The 25,108-nt window shown below is 39.1% G+C and overlaps 1 protein-coding gene across 1 annotated transcript in view; it reads right to left on the bottom strand.

The window, feature by feature from the left end:
* The window catches only part of ITGA2 (integrin subunit alpha 2), a gene marked incomplete at both ends in the record, with an annotated part of 53,316 nt that overhangs the window by 10,455 nt on the left and 17,753 nt on the right, over window positions 1-25,108 (bottom strand). Inside the window, 15 exons of the mRNA XM_082013391.1 lie at window positions 203-305; window positions 8,872-8,955; window positions 9,051-9,127; window positions 10,166-10,258; window positions 11,907-12,048; window positions 12,873-12,955; window positions 13,550-13,660; window positions 14,630-14,781; window positions 15,786-15,925; window positions 17,405-17,541; window positions 18,345-18,548; window positions 20,666-20,809; window positions 21,527-21,672; window positions 23,094-23,232; window positions 24,680-24,753. Coding sequence (XP_081869517.1) covers window positions 203-305; window positions 8,872-8,955; window positions 9,051-9,127; window positions 10,166-10,258; window positions 11,907-12,048; window positions 12,873-12,955; window positions 13,550-13,660; window positions 14,630-14,781; window positions 15,786-15,925; window positions 17,405-17,541; window positions 18,345-18,548; window positions 20,666-20,809; window positions 21,527-21,672; window positions 23,094-23,232; window positions 24,680-24,753 — 1,829 coding nt within the window. The remainder of the gene's footprint in view (window positions 1-202; window positions 306-8,871; window positions 8,956-9,050; window positions 9,128-10,165; window positions 10,259-11,906; window positions 12,049-12,872; window positions 12,956-13,549; window positions 13,661-14,629; window positions 14,782-15,785; window positions 15,926-17,404; window positions 17,542-18,344; window positions 18,549-20,665; window positions 20,810-21,526; window positions 21,673-23,093; window positions 23,233-24,679; window positions 24,754-25,108) is intronic.

Genomic DNA, 25,108 nt, shown 5'->3' with positions numbered 1-25,108 from the left:
AATTTCATCCTTAACCTCATCAAGACCACAAGTATTTAGCCGCCAGCTATTTGCAAATTTATTTTTTTTCTTACTTGACTGATTCAAAAGCATCAAAATCAGACCATGAAGTCAGGAATGTTTCTACAACTACATTTTGGGACCAAGCTACAGGAGGAGGTTAAGGCAGCTTCTCAAACCAGAACCAGAAACATGTACTAACCTTAACTGAGAAGTTGAACGTGGGGCCAATATCTTCAAAATTATGCACAGTGGAAGGAATGTTATGACCAGAGTATACTTCATAGAAGTTGATGTTGGCAAGCCTAGTTAACAACCGTAAAACAATACATTTCAATTTGCAGCTGCTTTGAAAACATATGTTACTGGATGTGCCTTTGTGAAACAGGTCAGAAGTACAGTCAGAAGAAAAATCAGTCACTTGCACTGTTGTTTGAATTCTAGAAAGTTGGTTAAGAAAACACACGGTGTATTGAAGCCCGGAGCCGAAACAAATATGTGAAGATAAGACAAGAGGGCTGCGTGAGACCCAGGCTCTGCTCAGCCTCCTGCACCCCGTGGTATTTCAGTGCCATACTACAAGCCCCTCTCCTGGGCTCAAACTGCGACTTTCAGCCTTGCAGTGGTCTCTGTACTCAGAAAGGGCCCCCAAGTGGTCCCTGATGGTACATCTAAAACAGCAAATACCAACAAACCAAAGTAGATTCTGGGCCCTAATTCCATAGACCACAGGCAGGCTTGCTTCCACACTGCCTGGGTGTGGAAACACACACAGCACCCTGCTTGTGTGGTAAATACCATGTAGCCCTTGGTCTCCTCTGAGCTACTTTCTTTAGTGTTCATTTGATTTCAAAATTCAAAATTTCCGAAGTAACACGAGGGTGGCTGCAGCCCACCACAGGATGAAACTACAGGTTTGTGATGGAAGGACATGCTGTGAGGGCCCATGGGTGCTCGAGGGGCTCAGCCAGCTCAAAGACAATGAAAGCATCCCTGTGTATTTCATCACAGCCATGTGCTACCTGTGAGCAGCTCCTCTGCTGAACCATCCCAGAACTGTGTCTGCTTTTCATCATTAGCTTTCATTAGGAGACTAATTTGAACAGTCAAAAAGCAAGCTAGGGAGTGAGTTAACAAGGGCTATCGTGATTCCTACATCAGCTCTTTCTGTAGCACAAAATGCAAATCCATCCTCTTTACCAGTGCCACTCTCCCCATTTAATCTGGGTAACGTGTGTGTACAATGCCAAATTAAAACATGTGCAGTCTCACAAAGGTGCTTCCTGATCAGTTGTGCTCCTCCATACTGCATTGTGGATCCTTTTTGATGGTCCATAACTCCTTCCATGGGCCCTTTCCTTGAAGGGCTTCCTCACAAGAACTACTAGGAAAACCTGTGTGATGCATTTTCTGCTTCCTTATTGCTCAAACCTCCAGTCTTTCCTCGATGCACAGTATCAACTTCCTTGTCCTCACAGGAGTCACTAATAAAACTGATTCCCACCTCTTCTCCTGGAAACTCAGATTAGGAAATTTTCCCCAGAAAGGCTTCACTTCAGCACTTTTTTCCCAACCGTTGTTTGCTCCTCGGCTATGTTACCTACCTCAAGAAGGAACTAGCTCGAGATAGATATTTCCTAAGTAGCAGAGTGTAAAAATGAGCTCCAAGGGAAGCATTTAAAATTATGCCCTGGCTTAATGTCTAGTTCCTTTACTTCTTTTAAATTGATTCATCTCCAAAACTAACTAATCCTTTTCTGGCAGTAGGGATTCCTTCATGCCTTGACTTGCATGTGAAATTGCATTTTCTCATACTCAGGAGATGCACCTGAATTCAAACCCCTGTTTTCCCTTGAGTAACTCTTTTACAGACTCCATGCCTGGCCTCTTCTGAAGCACTGAGTTTCTCAGCTAATTAAGTTTGCTGATTCAAGTTAGGACCACATCCATTTCCTAGGAGGCTGCTGAAGTTGCTGTGCTAGCCACCTAGTCAGATGCTCCTGGAGTCTCTGTGCTGCTGCTAACTTTCGTAACAGACACTCTGCTTCTGCTGAAGTCTCACGTGACTTTCTCAGGGAGCTGAAAGACCCTGCATCGCCGACTCAAATGCTTCTCTGCAATTAAAATAAGCTGGAAAATTCTGCATAACTCCATAATTGGTGCACCAACCCGTGGTGAATACAGGGCCTCTGAAAGATCTAAGACTGTTGCTGTAAAGCAGGTTATTGCACTTCGCTTCTGTACTGTGGTGCCTATTCCAGCCCAGGTCATCCTATGCAGTCAAGAGTTACGGTAGTTATGGTAGTCTTTGAATATTCATTTCCTGAATTCATTGTTGCTGTGCATTTTTAAGCAGCTTCCTCTTTTTCAGATTTCTGTCATTCTTTGAAAAATTACTATTTATTTTGTATCAGTTTATGTTTACAAATTTTGGAATGTTTTGTGATGCAAAAGCATTTCTTCACCAAGAATTAGTGACCAAGTGCATCAAATATATCTACATGTAGTTTATCCTAGAAATTCAGTAATTGGGAAAGATAAATAAATATTTTATTTGATGAAAAGTAAAATATCCTGTCTTTATCCAAGAGTCAAACCAGTGTACTTTGGTTTCAGTTCTAATTTAAGTTAAACTGTAACTGAAATTATTCTTGTTTGGAACAGTAACAGACTAATTACTGTTTCAGTGCATCCCAAATCACTGCGGATTTCCAGGGCTGAAGATAAGAGGTTTCAAGGGCATGATATGAAGATCAGTCTTAAAGGGATTTTTGTCTGTCTCTCTCCCCCTGCCTGCCCAGCTTGTTGAGAAATTCTTTTGCCAAACTTTGAATTTAACAAGACCAATGAGTAATTAATGCATACAGAGAAGATACCTTAACCTTGATAATAGAAACATCCTATTAGACACATTGCTAGATGGTACTGAAAAGAAGATGATATTGAACACGGCTTGGAAACAGGTAACAGGGGCACCTGCTAATGGGATTTGCAGGGAACAAGAGATCAGAATTTTCCTGCCACCGACCCAAGGTGGGATCCCAACCAGCCAGGACCACGGGGGCTTTTAACAAGATATTAGAGATGGATACTATTTGACATAAGGCACACTATGCCAAAAGCAATTAATTGGTCCAAATTATATGAGGTTAAACAAGACCCAAATGAATTCCTGTCCACCTTCATGGCACGGTTAAAAGTCACTGCCAGGAAATACACTAATCTGAACCCTGAAAAACCAGAAGAGGCTGTTCAATTGGCTTCTATCTTTATGGGACAATTGGCCCCAGATATAAGAAAGAAGCTTCGAAAATTAGAAGGGGCAGACTCAAGAGATTTAGGAAAGATGCTAGAGGTAGCATGGACAGTTTTTAAAAATAGGGAGAAGGAAAAAGGGACACAACAAGTTCAAAGGAAAAACCTAGGAAGGGAGATTGATTGCAGCTTTAACAGGGGCTCCTGGAGGAGCCTATAGAGGAAGGGGAGGCATAGGAAGGGGTTACCGAGGGAGGGGAAGAAGTAGGGGAATGGGAAAGCCACCTCCTTTTGTGCAACCCTGTCTTGCGGAAGATCAGTGAGCAATCTGCAAAGAAAGGGGACATCGGAAAAGGAAATGTCCTTAAGCTGGGAACTCCGACCTAGCCCTGCAAGCCATTAAGCTAATGACATTGAATGATGAATCCTGAAGGGGACTGGGGGAAATCATCCCCAGCTGAACCCCTCATTACACTAAGGCTGAGGAACGATGAGGTAGAATTCTTAGTCAATACAGGAGCCACTAATCCTGTACTTAATACTTGTAGGGGAAATTTTAGCCATGAAACTGTGAGTGTCGTTGCTGCTACAGGGAAACAAGAAAATCAGCCCTTTTTGCAGCCCTTAAAATTTAAGTTAGGAAAGCAATGGTTGACTCACCAATTTTTATATATGCTTGAGTGCCCGATTCCTTTGATGGGAAGGGCAAATTAGATGAACAGATAACCTTTAAGGATGGAGAGGTGTAACTACTATAATACCTGAATCAAAAGCTGTGGAAGCAAGAATTTTTATGTTACAGGACACACAAAGACTGGAGGAAGAAATTCCTGCAGAAACAGAGGATGCAGTAACACCCTTGGTATGGGCTAGTGGAATCCCAGGTCAGTCCAAATCGGTGAAACCAGTTAAAATTGTTTTAAAGTCCAGAACTAAAGCGGTAAGACAAAGACAGTATCGTATTAAGTGGGAAGCTAGCAAAGAGTTGGAAGAATTAATAATGAAATTTTGAATTATAGGTTGTTGATAGAGTGTGAATCAGAATATAACACCCTGATATTGCCAGTGAAAAAGCAAAATGGCAAGGAATATAGATTAGTTCAAGAGCCATAAATCAGATTGTTCAAGAAATTCACCCAGAAGTAGCTAACCCATGTACCTTGCTGACATCCTTAAAGGAAAAGGATAAGTGATTTACTGTACTTGATCTCAAAGATGCTTTCTTCTGCATTCCTCTAGACAAAGACAGTAAGGTGATATTTGCCTTTGAATGGGAAAGCCCCACCACCGGATGCAAAACACAATTTACCCCGACGGTGCTACCTCAAGGGTTCAAAATTAGTCCTACAATATTTTGGCTGGCAAAAGAGCTGGAATTATGGAAAAAGGAAAACTCAGAGGGAACAATACTGCAATATGTAGATGACATTTTGTTGGCTGCAGAGACTCAGGGAGAGTGTTTACAGATGACTATAAGTCTGTTGAATTTCTTAGGACAAGGAGGATATTGTGTATCAAAGAGCAAAGCTCAGGTAGGAAAAGAATCTGTGATTTATTTAGATTTTTAGATTTCACAAGAACAACAGAGACTGGGACCCAACAGAAAAGAAGCAATCTGCCAAACTCCAGAACCAAGAACTGTACAAGAGCTAAGGACATTTTTGGGTATGGTCGGATGGTGCAGGCTGTGGATTCTCAATTATTGACTATTGGTAAAACCCCTCTATGAAACTTTGGAGGGGACAAAAGAGAACTACCTACTATGGACCCCTGAATGCCAAGTAGCCTTTAAGGACTTAAAAAAGGCTCTGATGTCAGCATCTGCATTGGGAATGCCCAATTTGTCGAAACCTTTTGAGCTATCTGTACATGAATGACAACATCTTGCTCTGGGCATGCTGACTTAGAGACTGGGAACCTCGAGAAGAGTTGTGGGATATTTCTCCAAACAATTGGACCATGTGAGTAAAGGATGGCCAGGACATTTGTGTGCTGTAGCTGCAACTGTTCTTTTAATCCAAGAAGCCAGGAAATAAAAAATAGGACAAAGAATCACGGTGTATATTCCACATATGGTGATTTCTGTTTTAGAGCAAAAGGGGGGACAATGGCTGTCTCCAAGTGGTGTGCTCAGATATCAAGTTATCTTGCTGGAACAGGATGATGTAGAACTTAAAACCACCACAGCAAGCAACTCAGCGATGTTTTTTGAGTTCATAACCAAGGGACTCCGAACTGTTGCACCATGATTGTCTGCAAGCCATCGGACACATATATTTGAGCAGACAGGGTCTAAAAGATGAACCATCAACTAATCCTGATTTGGAGCTCTTTACAGATGGTAGCAGCTTTGTACGAGATGGAAAGCAAATGGCTGAGTACGTAGTGGCTACAACTACACAGGTAATAGAGGCTGGGGCCCTACCCATTAACATGTCAGCCCAGAAGGTGGAATTGGTGGCATTCAGACAAGCCTTGAATATAGCTGAAGGGAAAAAGGTAAACAGATGGACTGATTCAAAGTATGCTTTTGGGATAGTCCATGCACATGGGGCTATCTGGAAAGAAAGAGGATTGCTGTCAGCAAGGAAGAAATTCTCAAACTTTTTCAGACTATTCAAAAACCTAAGGAAGTGGCGATAATGCATTGCAAAGCACATCAATTCGGACAAACCACAGTAAACATGGGTAGTCGATTGGCTGGCAAAACTGCTAAAGAGGTGGCTGAATAAAGCATCCTTGCATTGGTGCCAGTAAAACAGGTGAAACTCAGAATTCTGAAACCTAATTATAGTGAGGCAGATCAACAATTAGCATCATTGTTAAAAGCAACCACAAACAGAGAGGGTTGGTTAATAACTCCCATGCAACAAGTCATTGTTCCACCACAGATAATGAGTGAGACTGTAGAAAAGAGACCTGAGGAAACATATCGGGGCAGTGACGCTATGATTTCTAGTCTTCAGAATTCAATTCTGTGTGTAGGGATGACTGGGACAGTAAAGTCTGTAATAGCAAAATGTCACAGCTGTTTAAAAAATAATCCCATGAACAGGAAAAGACCTCCCCCAGGAACCACTAGGCAAGGAAATTCCCCCCGAGATTATTAGCAAATTGATTTTTCCAAATTACCAAGACAAAATGGTTATCTCCTGGTATTGGTTGACAGTTTGTCAGGATGGCCAGAAGCTTTCCCCTGTTGCATCAACAAGGCTAGGGAAGTAACTAAGCTATTACTAAAAGAAATAATACCAAGGTTTGGGGTACTGATAGGAATATCTTCTGATTGGGGCCCGCATTTTTTGGCAGACATAGTCCAACAGTTAAGTAAAATCCTTGGTATGAAGTGGGATTTACATACCCCATGGAAGCCTCAATCGAATGGGAAGGTAGAAAGAATGAATCAAACTCTGAAATGGCAGGTTAGTAAAATTTGTCAAGAAACTTCTTTAATGTAGCCACAAGTCCTTCCACTAGCTCTTTTGAAAACAAGAATACAACTGAGTTCTAGGAGTAAAATTAGTCCTTACAAGGTACTATATGGAAAACCATACCAAATGCCACTGATTCTAGGGGAAATACACGTGAAGGGAAAAACAGATTTAAAGTTGTATATAATTTGTCTAGGGAAAGTCCTTGTGGCTCTCCAACAAGGTATTGTTTTAACATGGCCACTCACATCAGACACTCCTGTCCACCAGGATCAACTGGGAGAATTCATATACATAAAAACGTGTAACTCCAAACCTCTATGAGAAAAGTGGAAAGGACCCTTCCAGGTACTCCTAACAACCTATTCTGTAAGGAAGGTAGGAGAAATTGAATGCTGGATCCACTACACTTGACTGAAACCACGATCGGTGTCGAAAGAACCTCAGTGGAAGATCATTTCGTCAGATGAAGACCCTCTCAAGATAAAGATTCAAAAAACAATATGAGGAATGAATCCCACTCTGGTAGAGGAACTTTTATGACACGAGGATCTGAAACGGCTGTTGAAGAAGGTTCAGGAGACTGGACAAAAAACTTTAGCTACTGTCCATCACAATGTGGAAGAACTACATCAAGTATTAGAGAGAGTAAAGAAAGAGGGAAAACACAAATGATGGGAAGCTCTTTTTGGGTGGTCACCAACTTGCTACCAGAATTCTAAACAAAATACTACACCCTGTTGTCATGTTGTTAATACTTATCATATTATGCTTTATTGTGACTCTTATTCTGTATATCAAGCTCTGGATTATGATGAAACACTTAATGTATTTTACGATGTATACCTACCCTTAATTACGGCAATCTAGGTGAGACTTCCAAAGAGATCTTACTTTGGAAGTCTCAAAGGGGGGAAATGTTGAGAAATTCTTTTACCAAACAGTGATTAACTTTGAATTTAACAAGACCAATGAGTGATTAATGTGTACAAAGATATCTTAACCTTGAGAACAGAAACATCCTGGCAGGATTGCTCAAACAAGGTTGATAAGAAAGAACTGCTTGGCTGAACAACAGAATTGGAAAACATCCAAGAAGAAGTAACCATCCTTAGGAGACCCATGACCATAAAAGGGAAGAAGGAGTAGGGCGTTAACTCCCCAAACAACCACCAATGACCATCCAAGACCCCTGCACATGCGTAGTGTAGTTTTGCAATGCCAGCATTATGTACATGTAGTAGATAGGCAGAGAGGCAGAGACTTCTCAGAAAATGAGTGAATATTCATGTCTTTAAGGTATATAAAAGATCAACTTTTGTTTTAGAGCATGCACGTTAGGTGGAGCAATCCTCCGTGCATCCAGCGCTGCAATACAAGAATGCCTGCTTCTTAATGCTACATTGGTGCTAAGTTTATTCCCGATTTTGGTGGCACGCTGTCTCTCCTTACAAACTGCCCTGCCTAGCGTAAATGATCCCTCTTGCAACAGCTCTGACGTGTCTTCTGCAGGGAGGGGAAAAGGCTGACACCAGGAGGGAAGGAGTAGGTGCAAGCCAGAGTCTCTGGGCGGGCACATGGGAAAGCAGGGTGTGCTGCTCACAATGCCAATGCAGCTGCAGCAAGGGGGAATCTGCCATGTGCTACCTCAGGTTTTAGTTCAAATCATTATCTCAAACTGCTATTTATATTTTTTGGTCCAGGTTCAGCAGATACGTCCATAATTATTTTCTTTCTTTTCTTCCCCACCTTTGCTGAGAGTTTGACCTGGGGCATTTTTTCTTTTTGTTGTTTTGTTTAGTTTTGATCACTTTAACTCCAGATTTGATCTAATGTCACTACATTTGAGCCCAGCAATTCTACTATTATGTAGAATATGCTAATTACATTATCAAAATCCCAGGCACTTTTTGGCTTTTATATGACTTTCATTCATGTATGCATTTGTAACAATTGTGCAGAGGTGAAAAGGATCCATGATTTTTTACTACACATTCTATACTTTTTTTACATGTAAGATTATTGGAAGAACATAAAATTCTGCTACTGTTGATGAAGTGGGAATTTCTTATGACTTCTAAAATTAAAACAAGGTTTCACTATCTTTTCAGTGGCCTTTCAAGATGGTTACTATATTCAAATGCCTTGGAAAAATGACACTGCCTCTTTACATTAGTCAGCATACCTTGTGAAGTGAATTTCTGCATCATATCGCAAAGGAATTGATAAGCTGATCCAGTTGTCCAATTCGTGCTCTTCCTTACTTTCGCTGTTCATCAAAACACATTTAAGTCAGGTGTTATAATATTTTATACAAATAACGTATTAATACTGAACTTGCTTTGATATGATTATATACTTTACCTCAATGCACGAAAACTTAGGACTGCCGCATTCTGAAGATTTTTCAGGTTAAAATCAAAACTAATGTCAAAAGATACCTATGGAAGAGACAAGAAGCACACAGGAAATGAGTTGGTGGTACAACATACAAAGGACTTCCCAACAGCAACATACTTATTCATATATGCAACAATCTAGAATTGTGCTCTGTATCTGAATTCTCCACCAATTTCTGTGTAATATTACAGTAATTTCTAATACTTCAGAATTGCTTTATTCTTGTTTTCCTCTACAAATCGGCATTGTTTTATAAACATGAGCTATTTGCATTTTTAAATTGCGTATAACTAGCTACAAGCTGCAACAAAAGGTGTTCAAGTTTGCTTCAATTACATGCTTTTAAACACTAGCACTAACACAAGCTTTGTATTAATTTTTTTCTTCCATTCATTTCAACAGGTCTACTTTGACTAATGTTATTAAAAATTCAGCACAAACTTAACTTTTTATATGTAATCAGTTTTTTTGCTTTTGCTCCCATTGCAGAATGTCATGTTTCTATTCTTTCTAGCAAGTTTTTTATTGCTCCAGTTGATTGTGTTAGAGGCTGGAAGCCTATTTCTGTTCTGCCCTTGAAGACTAAGTTCCATAAACCCATGGATATCCAGAGATTTATGGTATATATGAGAAAAAGGATATACGATCTATCCTAGGGCTGTGTGGGCCACCCCTCCTCTCTCAAAGAATGCTGCCTTCTTGGAGAGATGCGATTGCCAGAGCAGGAGAGGGAGCTACCCCAGGTTTAATGGGAATTGTGCTCAGTTCCCAGGAGGCTATGCACAATGCTCTCTACTTCTGTTCCCAGCCCTCACACTCCAAGAGTTACAAAGCTACAGTAGCATCTGAAAGCCACAGGTAGGGACAAATGTGCTTCAAAAGCCTTTTTGCTTTAATCTGGCAGGGAGTCGCAGAAGTTTAGCCCTTAGTTTACTTCTTTTAATGACTCTGAAACCTAAAGGGAAGTTAACTGTTGCCAAATCTAAGAAATCCTCACCAGCAGGAAATGCAGATTTAGGGGAAAACAACAAAAAAGCTTTTGGGGATCATTCAAGGTTATTTAAACATGCTAGCTATACCTGTTGCCCTGTTCTGAAAACAGGATAGCTTATTTGACAAATCACTGTACTTTGTGCTGTCACTGTCTGACATGACACTTCAGTCCCATCGCTCTGCAGAAGAAAAAAGACAGAAAAGTCATCTTAATATCAGGTTGTGATAAAACATAGAGGAACTTCCCAGACTGTCAACAGGACATGAATTACTCCAAGAAGTAGTACAGATAGGTGTTATAGCAGTAATTCCTATACATGCAGCTGATGGGTGTGGAGTTGAGAAGCAGGAGACAGGTGGGACAAGGACCAGTCCCATGCAATTTCTTGTGAGCTGTAACGATAGATAGATAGCTGTAATGATAGTTAGAATTTTGTACTGGGCTTAGAAGAAGGAATCTTCCAAATCAAGAGTACAGGTCACCTCAAGCATTAACTCCTACACTGTTTTTTTCAGTCATTTTTTCAGAAATTTTGCATCTGTCTTTATACAACCTGAGAGCTAGTTAAGTACTCTCACTGTAGAAGTTAGCATGCAGAGAGGAACTCTGTTGTATTTTTTGTAGGAAAATCTACAAGACCTAAGAGTTTATTTACTACTTTGCAGAATATTTAGCATGTCATCATCCTACATCAAAGACAAACTCATAGACCATAGCCAGTTATCATCATTTTGAAAAGAATTCATTAAAATGTACTGTCTTTTGTTAAAAGCATCCCTACCAGACATTTACCATTCATGAATTATGCTACAAAAAAACCCAAAAAACAACACCCATACATTCTCAGTTTAAGCGTTTTTTCCTGTTTTGAAGCGGGCATATTTTTGGTCAAAAGCTTCACCTGCAGACTGAAATACTTCTAAGCAAATGGAATTTTAAAGCAAAAGAAAATCCTAGCTCCAGTGTGGTCTTTTGGCATGAGTGGAATGAGCAAATTTGCTGCATAACAGGATGGGGAGGTAGAGGGGCACCCTCAGCACTGTGTGGAGTATTTCTGCCAGTTCATTGTTCAGGAGAATGCTGCTTTTGGGCAGTGATGAATGCTCCTATCCCTCCTCTCCCTTCAGTATAGGAATTGCTCTGGATTTCACCCATAGGATTATCACGCACCTCTCCAGTAGCAGCCTGACTACATAAGCCAAACACTGAAGTCTTGATTTCATCCTTCATGAATTGTTTGGGAGCAACGGTTGAGATTATAGATTTACCGCATTTCCCAAAATAGAATGTATAATTCCTTTCTTTTCCCTTTTCTAAGACAAAAATCATTAGAAGAAGAGCTTCTGGTATAGCAATCATTTCAATCTGATTAACTGTCTAGCTGGAACACATGGCCTTGGCAATAACGCTATTTCTAGAGCCAAAGTCTGTGCTTTAAGGCCGCATCATCAATGCTGCATGCTTGATTCATCAAATACAAATTCCCTGTGGTACAGCAACTGCATTCAGGCATGTTGTTGGGAGTTAAGCAGAAGATGTGTGTTCCAAGGCCTAAACTGAGGAAAAGATGACTGAAATACTGAGGTGAGGTCAAACTCAAGAGGTTGCCAACTTTTATGCTGAGTTGGCAGTGTCTCTCCTTGACCTAAATAAACTGATATGCCGAAGGGAATAATTCTGGTATCCAAGAAAATAAATTGGGATAGAGGTTTGCACACACATTCTTTCCTGGGATAGGCACTACTAGAAAGAAAAAAAAGTAATTTCCCCAAGAAGTTTGAAAATCAGTGGCAATAACAGAAACAGTGAGGTTGGATATCACATACCGGTAAAGATGATGAAGCAAAAAACAAGTTGTCTGAAAATGTAGCCTGGATTCTGGTGTTATATGCATTTTCCTTTTTATTTCTCAATTTCACGTTGAATGTTAGTCTTCTGTTTTTACTGCTGACAACAAACTGCTGTTTGCTGTTGGAAAATAAAGTCCATTGTTGTAAACAGAGGTACTAGAACAGCTCTGGATCATGAAAATGTGTTGCCCATAGCTAACAACAAATAACAAGCACAGCAAGACATTTCCTACATTCTATGCACTTAAATGCTCTGCTTTCTAAATCCTTTGACATAAGAAACTCTGTGATGGTCTTTCTTAAAACTAAATGGAATTAGTATCTTCTTAAAGTGCAGGACTTTGATTATGTATGGTCAAAGTCACTTTGCTCAAATTTCAAGGGCCCTACCCTGGTGGGAAGGTGGGCAGAGAGTGGGTGGCAGCCTTGGATGGCAGCTCCAGGAAGAAGCAGCCCTGTCTCTGTGTACTGTACACGTATGCATATATCTGCATATGGGCTTGGAATATTTGTTGCCCAAATGGCTGACTTCAGGTCCCTAGTGGAACAGCCTGCTGCAGGTTCCTCACTGCTCCCCATGGGAAGGACCAAGACAGCTGCTGCAGCCACTGCTGATCTCCCAGCACACTCCCTTTCCCAACAGCAGCCAGCCAGACATGATCCTTCTGAATGCTCAGCGTCCTCAGTCCCTAAGGTATCAAAAATTGGGTTTGTCTAAGCTGACGAGAGTCCTGCTTCTGTGTCTGTGTTCCTATCATACCTCTTTTTCCTTGATTGGTTATTTAGACAGAAATGCTATTGCTTTTTTTATCCCTGCTATTTCTAAGTAGATGTTGAACTAGAAAGGCATTCTCATCTGGAAATTCATCCAAAGCCTATAGACAAACCAATTAGTGAAAACTTAACACCCAACCCCAACAATTCCACTGATTCAGCTCTTACCCATCATCTGCCTTCCGCTGAACATTCAGAACAAGATCACAGAAACAAAGTTCATCTTCACCACAATCTTTAATAAAAGGAATCTATGAAAACCAAAAACATTTCCTGAATGACAGTGCTCAACTTTAAAATTAGCTACAGACAGTAGAGTGCAAACACCTCTGGGGTGAAGAACATTCTTGGTTTGCAGATAATACAATCCATCTTAAAAGCATTAAAAAAATCTGACACATGAACAAGTTAACATTCAGTCACATGTTACAACATGTCAACTGTCCCGTAAGAATGATGCAGGCAGGTTATTGTTAACCCACAACAAATGCGATGTAATCAAAGGGGTTCCATCTCTCTTTTATGTGCTCTTTTATTGTAGGCTAAACTAACCTAGAATAGTTCATCTTTGCCATCAATTAGAAGTTCAAATAAACAGTGACATGGCTCAGCCAACATGGTTGTTATGCCATGGTGGCTGATGTGTGTGTGAGCAAGCCCATGAAATACACACAAATGTATAAAAGTTAAGCAGGGGACACCCTTCCAGGTGTCTGCTTTCAGCCCAGTGACTTAACTAGAATACCAATTTTCACTGGCATGTACCTCTTTGGTGTTTGTGAGGGTCAGACATTATGGACATGTGTATAGCCATGCATTTTTTGATAGTAAGTCTGCATACTTACACTATAGGCCACAGATGCAGGAGAATATATATCAAGAACAGGGCTGGAGCCAGGATTTGCAAGGCCAATGTCAATGCGCAAACTAAGCGAATTCACTGTATCGGAAGGTTCCTGTAAAACACATGGTTCAGACTATAGCTGTCTGCACAGCAAACAGGATAAAATTGGCAATTCTTTTGTAAATTGAGAATACATAGTAAAATCATACTTGCTCTAAAAAAGAAGTAGCAGCACAAAGCTTCATTTCTTGACTGAAATAATTTGTGAGATTGCCTAGTATGGGTTCCTCTTTGTAAACAGTTTTTAGTGCCATTTCAATGATAAAACTGGCCTTCCTGGTGACTTTCATTCTTACGTGGCTGCAAAAGTCAAATCCCTCTGCCACTGTGCCTTACCATCACAAGTGAGCAGCTGGGCCTCAGCAACACTAACCACAATATACCTCATATACCTATGTTTCTTAGTACTGGACGAATACTCTGCTAGTCCTATGGCTAATGGCTCCACAATGGCACTAAATGTGATCAACAAGTCAAAGATATTTGCATTGCAAAGCACAGCAGGAATCCAAGTCCGCTACCTGACTTAGCATAATGCAGGAGGTTTAAAGCAACCCTCAGGGCTGTGTTCAGTCTTTCATTCTAGAGAAAGATGGAGAGTTTCTTATTTTTATTTTTTTTCCTAGGTGTATACCTAGGGCTAGCACGTACCAGAAGTCTGCCTGAACTGTTGTTAGTTTGAGAGAAAACATTTGCATGTATGTCTTCATTCTTACAGAGGAATCTACTCAGAGGGAAATGAAAATCTATTGAAACTACAGGCTATGAGCTCTGTATTATGCCAGAGCTGAATTATGTAATAAAGAACTGCCTCTTCTATCCTAAAAAAGCTGTGCTGAATTTGACAGTTGTTAGTTTCTTTGAAATCACAATCTTACTAAGTATTTTTCAGTTGTGGGAGATTTGAGAAATGTAAATCATTGAGTATACCATGCATGAAATTCATCTCACAGAGGTAAAATTCATCAACATAATCTTCTAATAATTTTTGTCAAATAAGCCTGCTTGCAATTATACTTACCTGTACACTGAAGATGTCATGAACACAATTCTCCTCATGACGTACCACAAAATCCCTCTGCATGTACCTTTCATTATTTTCTTTGAACAATCCTCTAGAAGTCACTCTAGAGGACTGGAGATCAGCATCCAATGTTGCATTGTACTTTATAGCTACAAGAATAATAACAGTACATTTTTTGCTGAGTATGACTGCCCATGATCTCATTACTATGCTCAACATTACAGAGTGACCAGGCTTCCCAAACCACATTAAATATTTTACTTTTTTCATAGCTTGCTAAACACAGAGCAGTCTCAAAATGATAGAATTTTCTCTTGTGTTTTCCAAAGCAATCAAACAGGTTTAAATCCTGATGTAAGTTCTCATCCACAGAGAGCATGTTAAATGGCAATCAATGCAGTCTCCACTGCAGATGTCCGAGCCTGCAGCTCAGGCAAGAAGCCAGTGAGCAGGGCCAGGATGACGCTAGATAAAGGGGTCTTGCAATCATATCCGTGAACTCTGAGGAGACTATAAAGAATCTGCATCTTCTCTTCAATCACATAATAATTTCTCTTTTCTTCTCTTCATATTATGACTAATACTCTGTGGAAGTTCACCGTTATTTTATAGCTCACAATCATGAGTTCCTAAAGGCACTATACATAGCACTGGAACAGTTCAACTGGTGTTATCCATGACATGTTTGTTTAACTAAATAGGTTCATGAGAGGCCAAGGCTGGTCTCAGAAATATTTGGTGCTCTCCCATCCTCTGAAAAGGTGACTTTCTCCCTACTGACATCCCCACTGAGCCTATGGAATTTTTTTTTTTCCCGTGGAGAAGAAAAGTCTGCATTCTGCTGTTGAAAACAGCAGGTTGAAAAAAATCAGCTTCTCAATAATGACATTTTCTAGGGTTCGATGAACAGCAAGGATACAACTCTCCTTTACACTGTTAATTCCTCACTTTTCAAAGATTATAGAGCCAGTGATGAAAGTAGGTCTTAAAAACACTTTCTCAAGCACTTAAGTTTTATACTGATTTTGCCTGTCTTGACATTCAATCTAATATATCTTTAGAATTTCCACTTCTCATTTCAATAATGGACTTTATTTGACTTCTTTGAATAATGGAGAAATTAATATAAGACAAGTCATTAAAATACTCTTACCCACTTGATTATTTCTCTTAGCAGGTCTAAATGTAGCCTGAAAACATATTTTGACAGTTATTTCTGTGTTCTTGTTCAGCAGACTGATTTTCTCAGGTTTAAATGAGGCAATTATGGACACATTTGCAATGCTTTGTGACCTGAAATATATTTTTAAAAGGTTACATGTGATTTTCAAGAGCACTGGGTAACATAGAAGATGTTGTCTATTCCAATCTGTAAATGTAACATTTATTTTCTTGTTGCCAATGTAAACATTTTTAATGGCACTAGAAAAATAATTTTTCTTTGCATATAAGTGGATTTGTTGATACAGTAGCTTTCAGTAATGACAATAAATAATTTATCATGTAAAATTAAAGGATAATCAATGTCTTTATCCTAATGCTCTAATTCTTCCCTTAAGATAACAGAGAACAGAGCCATTGTCCTATTTTCCCAATAAGTAATCTTCTGCTACTTTAGCGAAGCTCCTGAGCTCTGGGAAGGAAAAGAAGGATAATTCTTCATTTTAATGAATACTCTTATTTTTCAGAAAAACAACTTTCATGTAATTAATCAAGATTTTGAAGAACAGTTTCAAAGGAACCCTGCATGTGAAAACAAACACTTTAATCAAAAGTTAAACTCGTTAATCAGACCAAATGCCAGAGTGAAAGAAAAACGAGCATCTTCATTAATCAAATCTAAATAAATGTGGGTACTCCAAGGAGCATAATTTTCTTCAACGCAACTCCCACCAGCACCAGAAGCAGTTATACTGTGGGTCAAAGATCCAAGTGACCATTCATTTCTAATAATCTTGTTGCATTATGAAATAAGTAGCAATTCAGTGATGTTTTTCTTCTTACAATGGGGGGCCTCAGGCGAGAAGACAGGCGACAGATAGGAAAGCAAGCTGCATTTTAATTTAGCCCCTCAAGGAAGCAGTGGAAAATACACAGTACTTAGGGAGGCAGAAGATTTGGGTTCTGTGAGCCTTACTTCTTTAGTTTTGTGAAAGTACTCAGATTGCTCTGCCAAAGGCCACATGCCAGAAAAGATGGGTTTCTTGGCAGAAATAGGTGCCAACTCTCTCTCACTGCTCTCTTTCCTTACTCTGCAGGACAGCTCTCCCCCAGATCAGCCTACCAGCCAGTAAAGGTCACAGAGGTTGTGTGGGAAGTGGTTTTATCTCTCAGGCTCAGCTATCAAAATTATACTGCAGCTACTGAAGTCTCTGTTACAAATACTCTCAAGCAACCTCCGCTCCCTGCTGCTGCTCCTTCCCTCTGGACCACATGCCTGCAGGGCAGCAGCAGGCAGGGCTGTCTCCTGGCCCTCCCCATCCCTGACCAGGTCCCTCCCAGTGGGCCCCGGCTTCGCCCCTCCAAGTACCCTGGCTCTGCCCCCCACGCTGCCTTGGCTTTCGATGGTTTGTTGATACATGCTTAAAAAAGGTTTAGTCTAATGCTGTTTTTCAGCTAGCTACAATAGCAGCAATGAGGCAGTAAGTGTGTTAGCTCTGAACACAGAGAATGAAAGAGCTTTTTCGTTTGTTTGTTTTGCTGTTTATTTAACTAAATGCTCAGCTTGCATCTGAATCATTAAGTACTTCCTTTCTAAAAGAGTTTACCAACCATAGCAGAACCACATTTCCATCAGCACCAACCGATACATCAGTAATGTCATCGTCATTTAAGTCTCTATGGCCATCTACTGATCTTCCAAAGAATTGGAGCCGTTGTCCAAAAGCAGAATTTGATCCTAGAATTTTCTGTGAAAAAGAGTTTGGTTACTGAGTTTGCCACAAGTGTGCTTAAGTCTGTGCTGTGCTTAAGCAGCCTACGCAATGGATTTTCACTGATATTCCCTCTATACGCAATGTATTGTTTAAACTAAATGCTTTTGGGGATCTTTTCTCAGAAGCTTTTAAGGCACTTTTTCCTCCCCTGTTGGAGCAGACAATGAACTAGATTTTTCTGTCTTGGGTGTAGATCAACTAATTGACTGCTGTATACCAGCTAGTACTTACTGGAAACTTTTTCCATCTCACATTGAGCAACTCAAAGTATAGGAAGCTTAGCAGAACTTCTAACAAGTACCTTCTACAACCAGAAAGTCAGCATGGAAAGTGACATTAAGATTACCATTATATTAGCATTATATAAGATATGCAAAGACCCTTGAAAGTCTTTTCCTTTAATACCACATATTTATAATTTATAGAGCTGGGATTTATCTAATCTTGATTGCTGTACATCAACCCTAAAAGCCTGAATAATGGGTGTCAAAAAATGTATAGGAAATTAGCTGACTTCATACACAGGTACAAAAAATTGTAAAAGGCTCAGATTGAGCATCTTGCAAGTCCTTTTTCTCTATATGCTTCAGTTATAAGCACCACAATCAGGGCGTGCTGACAGCCGAAGTAAGGAGGGGCACAAAACTTGAAATAAGCCATGAGAATAACAGGACTCCTTTAAAACAATGAAACAGTAGCCAATTAAAAGAAAATCCTGGTTTGCTCTAGCAGATCTAAAGGCACTGAGTACAGCATTATACAATGAAATTAATTACCTGAGAATGTTTGGTACGCATAGTCTTTTGAAATCCATTGTAAATGTAAATTGCTCCAGAGTTTTGGTTTTCCAGTGGTGCACCTATTACAACATCATTAAAGCCATCCAAATCAATGTCTGCAAGAGTTGCGATTGCTGATCCAAAGCGAGCATTTTCTGACCCCTGTGGACCTTCCAAGAGTTCTTGTTGATCCAAAATTCCCTTTAAAAAAGGAAAAAGGAGAAAAAGCAAAAACACAGCTATAATTGCACCACATCAAACATAGGAGCAGTATCTATGTGTATTGTTTTTTTTGTTTTTGTTTTCCCATACTCCCCTTGGACTGCTCAGCCCTGAATTCCTTCCCCATTATATTGCCCATTCAGTTTGCATTATGTCTCAGAGTCTTGGCAAGCACTACACAGCAAAATTAAAGCATGCTATGCAAAGCACTAACAGCAAATATAACCATATGTATGAAGCTTAAATGCTCTCACTGTCCTCATCTGACTGTTCTGAAAGTTTCACAATACGTTGAAAAATACAGTTTCCAGTTTGGATTACCGGTTTTTATGCAGAGAGAATGGAAATTATGTAACTGGACATATTTCTTTGAAACAGAAATGGAATTTCCTAACTCAACTAATGCAAAAAACATGTGTCCAAATGCTAAACTCCTGACCTCTGCAGTGCCAATGAAGAAAGAAAGATTGGAGATATTTATAGTTAAATAATCACATTTACACTAGCTTAAATTCAATTATCTGGCAAATATCGTTCTCATCGTTAACCTCAGTTATCATGCTGCGCTTAAAATTTTAGAAATACTGCCAAGTTATTTATCAAAAATGACTAGAAAAGTATTATTTGTGCAACATGTGCAAGTTGCACAAATCCAGGTTCTTTAAAAAATTTAAATAATTCTTTCATTATTCTTAATTTTTAAATAATTTTAACCTAACATTTGAGAAAGACTAAATGTTGTAAGGATAGTCTGCCAATTTATTCAGTTTTCAAAACATGAAAAACATTCTTTAATTTTTCTTTTTTTCTGTATTTCATGTCTAATTTTACAGCCACAAAGACCAATGTCAGCTGCCAGCAGTACCACCTCCAGCACCTCCATCTACCTTGAAATTGGCTTAGGGTACAGTTTCCTGTTGCTGCAGGATGATCTGACTATGAGCTGCCACTGAGGAGGATGATCCTTCCTTTCTATTTATTTGATTGCAATTTACCTAGTAAAAGGCCATGTTCTTTTTTCTCTGATGGATGGCAGGTATTAATTTACTTTGCATATCCAGACATCCAATGATTGATTGACAGACCGTTCAAAAGTGCCAGACGCTTCAGGACTGTTAATACAGATACTGTGAAAACACCTACTACAGGTCTGAATAAAAAAGTCAGACAAGCACCAGACAAATAAGATAGCTTCACTGAACAAATGGGACAACATGAATAATAGCAACCATCCACTGTGAAAGTCTACGAAACAATGCAGAAAACTTGCAGAAGAGCATTTATTAGAACTGTTTTGGGAATGCTGTTAGGTATTGAACAGGTTTGCCAAAACCAAATGGCAAACAATTAATTAGCAAAAGCCTTGAGCTAACTTTTTCAGAGAAATGGTCCACCTTGTGTTGTATTTGTATACAGTGCCTAAAACCAGGACCAGGGAGCCACCTAGAGCAGCAGGCCCCTGGTCATTAATAGTGCTTAGCTACTAACATGCTTATTGACTCCATTTTTGCCTGTTCCAGCTGGCTTACTTCCAGATTACATGCACAAGCTCTGGAGAAAGTTTGCAGCTGCTCCTGAAAAGCAGAATGGGTGAGATTGCACTGGGAAGGGCTCCATCCACAGTCCTCTATCCAGGCAGGCTTGGCACCATTTACCCCTGCCTTTATGCCACACCCTGGGGAAAAGCACATGCTCCGTTTCTCATTGCAAAAACACCGCTCACAATATTTCTAACACTTTTTAAAAGATACACTAAATAGTGACTTAGAGGCTCTGAAAAGATCCAGGGCCAAAGGCTTTTTAGCATGCACATGGCCAGCCTGCTCTGAAAGAAGCTAGCCCTAAGCAATGACGGCTTGAGTGTCTGCTGCACCACTTGGCTCTGGGGACAGGGACTGCTCTTCTGATCACCCTCTGTTTTAACAGAACAGACACTGCCGCTAAGTACTCTTGCGGTTTGGACTGCTCTTTCTTTGGTAAAACTGTAGTCCAGGAAGTAACAGTAAATCGCTCCAGCTGCAAATGAAAATATCAGCACTCATCATGGATGGAGAGGCAGGAAGCTGATTCCAGCTTTGCTACAGTGCTATTCTTACCTTTGTGATGGAAAACATGTATACTCTCCCTTCCTCTTTCTTCAGGTCATTCATAAACATTGGTGCACCCACAAGCAGCACATCTGTCACAGAATCCCTATTAATGTCCACTGAACACACCACACTGCCAAAGTAGGAGCCAATCTGAAATCAGTAGTAAGAGAGTTGTGTTTGTATGTTCATTTTGTAAAGCATAATGACTCAGAAAACTTACACCCAGAAATAGTCCCATACTAAGGAATGAAACTTCCCATTGGAATTAAATTACTGGATAACATACTCCGGTGTTTGAGGAATCGTATACTTATCACATGTCCACTGTTTCTGTCCAGTAGCTGCTGCTATGGCTTTACCACTTGGCAATAAGAATGCAAACAGAGACTAAGCTATGGGAGGTACAATTTTTTTATATCAAACTTCACACATGAAACTACCCAACCTCTGATTTACTTTCAGATTTGTCTTACAAACAAACAAAACCAAAACCATCTAAACTCACTGCTTTTTTCGAAATGGAGAAAAAGAGAGTAAGCATCCAAATCTCTTTTGATGTCATCTACTTCACAACTTCTCAGGCAGTGTGGAGCTCACTGAGTCGCTCACAATTAGAAGTGTTGACAGAATGATACATTAAGTAGCTTTGTATATTATCTTTTACCACTAATTGGATGACTTTCTAAAATACTGTTTAAGAACTAAGTTAACCTCACTGAAATAGTCTAGTGGCAGAGAAAAGTTCAAGTGGATTCTAAATGCATTGCAAGCAAGAGGAATTTTCAGAATAAATTCAATGTAATTTACTGCTGTGTCAATAAAAACAGATGCCTACAAAATCTGCATTCGTGACCAAATTATACGTGCCTGCTCGCCTCTCTGGGACTGTACAATTGTGATATTACCATCGCTGTCAACATCATAAACCACTACTCTGCCAGTGTAGTTAGATCTTGGTGCACCAGCAACAAAATAGATGGAGCTCTGAGTTGAGAGAACAGCAACAGAATAACCTGGGGAGAGAAGCCAACATTTAGCATGTGTGAGAGATCATTAACTACAAGTTGTCAGCTGGCTGTCCATAAAGGCACAGAGGATGAGTCAATCTGATATGCTAGTTGCAGAGAAGGATGCTTCCAGACGGGAAGTCAAGGTGTTACATATGCATAAAATTTGCAATAGTCTTCTGGACAAACAATGACACACAGATCAAGTTGAAGCAGGTTTGCAGAATAGCACAGTTTAGCCTATTTGGTAAAACATAGACCACAAAGTGTCAAGCTTATGAAGTAGATTGGAGAAAGAGTACAAAGAGTACCCTTGGAATGAAGAAATAAAAAGAAACGTGAGATGAGCATTTGGGCCAGCCTTCAAACTGGGAAGGAACACCTAGCTTCTGCAAAGCTTGCAGCAGATTTTCTCAGAGCTAACCAAACCACAGCCCAGTGTATAGGCTGAATACAACAGCCTATATTAATAGCTTGTCAGCTGAAGGGCTTAGGTTGATGGAACTTCTTTGAACATTTTAATCCTCATCCCCATTATTCTAACATTATTTGCTTTCAGGAAACATCTTTTAATACCTGCAAATATTTTAAACATGTATTAGCACTACAAAGCTAGCATTACTACATATTTTACATTTCTGTGGTTTAATTACAGCAAATTTATTTTAACAGAAGAAACCTAAAAATCATCCTTTATAAAGACTATAGCTTAAACTGAGTAACAAAATCCCAGTGGTTAGGCAGAGTATGTAGGTCCTTGGCTAGCTGCAGGACAATGTGAGGAGTACAGTCTAAAAGGATTATGCCTTGGTCATACTCAGATTTGCATTCAGTCACTGTTTTTCTAGGGACACAACATCATTGGAGAATAGAAGTTCAACAAGCAACAACAAAACAGAAAACATTTCAATGAGCTGAGAAGACAAACTGAGTGGCTTTATAGGGTCACAAAAACATGTGTCAGAAAATATATGAGGTTTATAAATAAGACCTCTGTTAAACTGCAGCAATATTCCTAAAACTATAAACTGAAGTGGAAAAGGCCAAGAAAAAGTGAGCACAGATGAAACGACAGCAATTCAATCAACTTCTCATCTACATGTAATTGGGGAAGTACCTACAAATATTAAAACAGAAGGTACCCATAATGATCAGTATGATGCACTAAGCAGCCTTCTCAAATCCCATGACTCCTTATGTCTCTGTGACAAAGTCTGATTTTTTTTCACCTTACCACATTGATATGAGTAGAACTTTAAAAACACAATAAAGATTTCACTCCATGAACTGTTGACCAGTAAATAAAATCTTTCTGCATGCAAAATTATTTTAGTATTTTCAAATCACATCTTAATAGGAGTCTGACAAAAGCAGAATTTCCCAAGTTCTTTAGTATCTTAATAAAGATTTGTATTTCAGCACCTTACCTAGATATGAGCTATGATTTCTGTCCTGTAGAATTTTCTCAAACACATGGCTTGGAAAAGTGGTGACTCTGTCTGAAGACTCCTGAACTACTGTTCCACTCCAGTCATAGGCCCCAACAGCACCCAGCAGCAGAACATCCTTTAAAAAAGTAAAAACCAACATTTTAGAACTAGCTATTTCAGAAAAAGTGGGAGTGAAGCTGAAGTTACCATAAGTAATCTCCTACATCATTGTGTTTAAGGCAGTGATGTACAATCTAATGACTGCAAACAGTTGACTGGAGCTGCTTACGGTTACCACTTACAGGCAGGACTTTACTGCCATATTAAGAGGGACTATCACCCCTCCAATGCAAGAGGATAAGCGACTGCTCTAGCTCCCAGGGCACTGCAACACAAGATAAAATGGGTTTATTTAAACACTCTAATAATTTCCTAAGCCTGTCCACGCTGGGGCTGGGCTTGCCAAGTCTATGCTTTTATGCACTCATGATCCTCAGAAGACTGGGGATCTGACAAACAAAACTGTAACAAAAAGCTAACTCCCCCTTTTTGCCAACAGCCGTGCCAATGACAGCACACAAAACCAGATGGAAAAAGATATGCTTAAAGAATAAAATTTTGTATTATAAGGAGATGAGAACAAAGAGAACAGTTAAATCTAAAATTCAAATTAATATGGCTTATTCTACAGAATACTTAATCCAGAAACACTTAATCTTAGACTTGCACACATAAAACATAGTTTCTATTATGCACATTATTAAAATTCTTCACTGAACTGAGATACTGTTATAGAAAGCTGCAGTGAAAATAGTATGTGTAATTTTCCTGAAGAAAGCCCCGACTCTTTCTTAATTTTTGCCATTTCCTAGAATCAAGTTCTTAGTAAGTCAAAACTTCAATTTTTGCAAATACAGCGGACTTTTACAAAATTATTTAATTCATCTTTAAGGCTATGAGAAAGAAACAACCTTCCTGTGTTTTCAGCTGAAAGCAGCTTGAACGACACCTGAATTTTACCAAGAGTATTTATTTGGTCAAGATAATCTTAAAATTGATTAAAAAGAAAAATATATTTGATTTATTATTCTTTCTAATTTCTAAGTCAAATATGCTTTAAACAAATATTATCAATTTTATAAATATTAAATGAATTATTTTAAGACTTGATTTATTTACATCTTGGTGAGCGCCTAGAAATATACCAGCTTTACAATATGGATTCAATTCTGAGCTATTCAACTACAAAATACGAACTTGGAGCAACTGACTTTCTCATGCTACATGAACTCAGAAATCGCTGAAGTAATTGCATTAACACATCTCAAAATCACTACATGAAAGAAACTATTACTCAGCTTCATATATCAATATATATTTTTTTCATTTTGGGGATATACAGCATCTATTAGAAGTAATGGTATTCAAATAAAAAAAAAGAAATTAATTTGACATTCTGCTTCTAATAAAAAAATGTTAAAAATAGTCATTGTGTTTTATTAGTCTTATTTTGTTGCACTTCTAAGCATTCATGTCTATGTCATTACATCTATTTGTATCATTAAATAATTAAATTCACATACCTTTTTTTGTGAGTAATATGCACTGAAGCCCACCTGTGACATTTCCATTTGGAATGTATCACCTTGATCTGTACCTGGTAAAATAAATATTTGCATGTGGTTAACCCTATAGAACCACACAAGAGATCAAATATTGCTGCCTCTGAGCGTAGCTATATAGGGACTGTATGTTATTTTTTCCAAATCCATTAATTCTGCTAAAACATTTCCAACATTTACAAACAACAGAAATCCAAGAGCTAATAAACTGTAGAATATTTAGAGGATTTAATGGTAAATTGGTAAGATGGAGCCATGATGCTATCAGTCTCTTCCAAAAAATGGCAGAAGATGATGATAAAGATGGCTTGAATAAGCCTGAACAGTGTTGTCACTGTGGCTAATCTCTTTTTATGCTGCCTATGAAGCACTAATAATACACTGAAATTA

This window comes from Phaethon aethereus (assembly GCF_964289735.1).
Source record: "Phaethon aethereus genome assembly, chromosome: Z".
Taxonomy (NCBI): domain Eukaryota; kingdom Metazoa; phylum Chordata; class Aves; order Phaethontiformes; family Phaethontidae; genus Phaethon; species Phaethon aethereus.
The sequence above is the reverse complement of the archived record's forward strand: the minus strand, read 5'-3'. Positions and strand labels throughout refer to the sequence as shown.